General features: G+C 39.9%; 1 protein-coding gene across 1 annotated transcript in view; it reads right to left on the bottom strand.

The window, feature by feature from the left end:
- Positions 1 to 427: 427 nt before the first annotated feature.
- The window catches only part of LOC107660703 (leucine-rich repeat and calponin homology domain-containing protein 3-like), a 26,598-nt gene continuing 24,081 nt past the window's right edge, over positions 428 to 2,944 (bottom strand). Inside the window, exon 20 of the mRNA XM_016450094.1 lies at positions 428 to 586. Within this exon, the coding sequence (XP_016305580.1) occupies positions 428 to 586 (159 nt within the window). The remainder of the gene's footprint in view (positions 587 to 2,944) is intronic.

Below are 2,944 nucleotides of genomic sequence, written 5' to 3'. Positions count from 1 at the left end.
TTTAATGTGAAATGTGACCTGCACAGGTTTTGTGAGATTAAACCACCAGCCAAAGTAACTCTCAGATACGTGAACTCTCATTCGTCACATAACTTGAGAGTCAATAATAATAATACAAAATAAAAATAAACACCACCCATAATAGTTAGAGATATTAAAGTGTAAACCTAACTGTTAAAACGAAATAGAAATATAGCTTCAAAGAAGTCTCTGGACATGTTTGTCGGTCCCGTCAGTCATCTCTTCTCTTCTCCCCTGTGTTGTCTGAGGGCTGGCTGGGGTTTGAAGAGCGTGTGTGTTCACAGAGCAGGTAGTGTGTGAGTGTGTTACCGTTACAGAACCGTTCGTGTGTCACTCAAGAACAGAACAGAAAGGAGTCTTAAAGATCTTTGGGCCTGATGGGAGGAGACTCCTTTAGCTCTCGGTCCTACAGCGCGAGGGGGGAGGCAGTGCTGGGCCCGGTCCGGGTCGTGCTGGGGGAGGGCGTGTGTTTCGGAGGGGCCAGATCCAGGAGGGCACGAACCGTCCCGGCCACCTGAGGCAAACCTCTCTCTTCCAGGATGTGCAGAGGGAGACACAGCTGGCTCTGCGGCCGTAAACACACACACACAGCAGGGGCGAACAAAATAGGGACGAAAAGTTTGTGTCAATGGAGAAACAAAATGATAAAATCAACATAATTAAAAAAATTAAATGATCAAAGGAATAGTTCTTCACCCAAAAATGAAAGTTTCAGGCCAAATTCAACATTGTTTCTTCATCAGAACAGATTCGGAGAAATGTAGCATTGCATCACTTGCTCAGCAATGGATCCTCTTCAGTGAATGGGTGCCGTCAGAACGAGAGTCCAAACAGCTGATAAAAACATCACAATAATCCACAAGTAATCCACACCATTCCAGTCCATCAGTTAATGTCTTAAGAAGCCAAAAGCTGCATGTTTGTAAGAAACAAATCCATCATTAATGCATTTTAACATCGCTTTTGGCTAAAATACGAGCCCATAATCCATAATAATGCTTCCTCCATTGAAAAAGTCCATCTCCTGTTGTCTCTCACTTCAAAATCCAGCCGCATATTTGTTTGGAGCTGATTTGGCTTGATCTGTGCAGATTTCTCTTGATTCAGACCAGACCACTTTTTCACTGGAGGAAGCGTTATTATGGATATAATGGACTTGTATTTGAGCTGAAAGCAACAATTTAAAGTTAAAACATCTTAATGATGACTTGTTTCTTACAAACACACAGCTTTCACTTCTCCAGATGTTAACTGGTGGACTGGAGTGGTGTGGATTACTTGTGGATTATTGTGATGTTTTTATCAGCTGTTTGGACTCTCATTCTGACGGCACCCATTCACTGCAGAGCATCCATTGCTGAGACAGTGATGCAATGCTACATTTCTCCAAATCTGATGAAGAAACAAACTCATCTACATCTTGGATGGCCTCAGGGTGAGCACATTTTTCAGCAAATTTTAATTTCTGAGTGAACTATTCCTTAAAAATGAAGGAACTCCAATAAAACAGGTAATGTGCAACTAAGGAAGGACTTCAATCAAGATGAAAGTAAAGTCATGACCTTTGGAAACTTGAAAAAAAAAAAAAAGATGGAAGAAGAGGAGAGATGGAAAAATCATTCAAAACCTGTCTGTCTCAAACTAGAAATTCAACGTCAACTAGTCTGGCACTGTGAGTGAACTGAAGTATTAGTAGTGGCTGTTATTGCACATGCTTTGTGTTATTGTGATCTGAACGAACCCCTATAAATTGTCCTGTACTGTTTGTGCTAAAAATATGAATGATAAATCAAATTGAGGTGCCATCTATCTACCCAATATAAAGCTGTGACTCTGAGACTCAAACACACAACTAAACTAGCGATAAAACACACGTCTACAGCCGATACATGAGTTTAGATTTTATTGTAGAAAAGCAGAGGAGGACAACAGTCAAGACTGTAGGAAAATCAGGCAATATGGCACACAAATCTGACAAAAACGCTCACACACTCTCTGCGACCGGTGTTGCGTTTCCTACATGTGTTAGGAATATATTACACTGTGTATTTATTAACAACAGGCATGTACTGGTTGACGAGGGCTGTTATTTCAGTGAGTAAACTGTGTTCTGGTGCACGACTGACAACATGCTTGATAACTGCAGGGTTAAAAGTGGTTTTCTAACTATTTAAAGGGTTAGTTCAGCCAAAAATGCCAATTCTGATGTTATTTACACACCCTAAGTCGTTTAAAACATGTATGCTTTACTTTCTGGACAAAAGGAGACATTTAGCTTAAAGTCCTGGCTGCTTTTTTCCACATAATGGACTTCATTTAATGAAACACAAGCAGAATTTAGTGTGTAAATTATGCGTAAAGCCATTCTGATGTTTTTGGATGCATAAACGTTCATATTTGCATGAAAAAAATGTATACTTTTAGTTTTTAGTTTATGCATTACTTTTATTTTTTAAGAAAACTGCCGACACTGCATTTTGATAACACTATTTACCATTTTTTACTATTTTTTCCTTTTTATTATGGATTACAATTGTTCTGAGCTCAAGCAGTATTTGTCTATATCTTAATACTTTAATTTAAGAATTTTTAAATTAATTTCTTTAGAATTTATGCAATATACTGAAGCCAAACCAGAGGACAATCAGCGTCCCTGAACACATAATTCACGTTAATGTAATTTGTGGGCGGGATTATGCCAATTATGAATGACCACACATGTACCCTAGATCAGGGCTGTCCAAACTCGGTCCTGGAGGGCCGGTGTCCTGCAGAGTTTAGCTCCAACTTGCCTCAACACACCTGACTGGAAGTTTCTATGCCTAGTAAGAGCTTGATTAGCTGGTTCAGGTGTGTTTAATTAGGGTTGGAGCTAAACTCTGCAGGACACCGGCCCTCCAGGACCGAGTTTGGACAGCCCTGA

Source organism: Sinocyclocheilus anshuiensis, unplaced genomic scaffold (genome assembly GCF_001515605.1).
Source record: "Sinocyclocheilus anshuiensis isolate Anshui unplaced genomic scaffold, SAMN03320099.WGS_v1.1 scaffold948, whole genome shotgun sequence".
In the NCBI taxonomy this organism is placed as follows: Eukaryota; Metazoa; Chordata; class Actinopteri; order Cypriniformes; family Cyprinidae; genus Sinocyclocheilus; species Sinocyclocheilus anshuiensis.
Note: the sequence above shows the minus strand (reverse complement) of the source record. Positions and strands in the feature narration are given on the sequence as shown.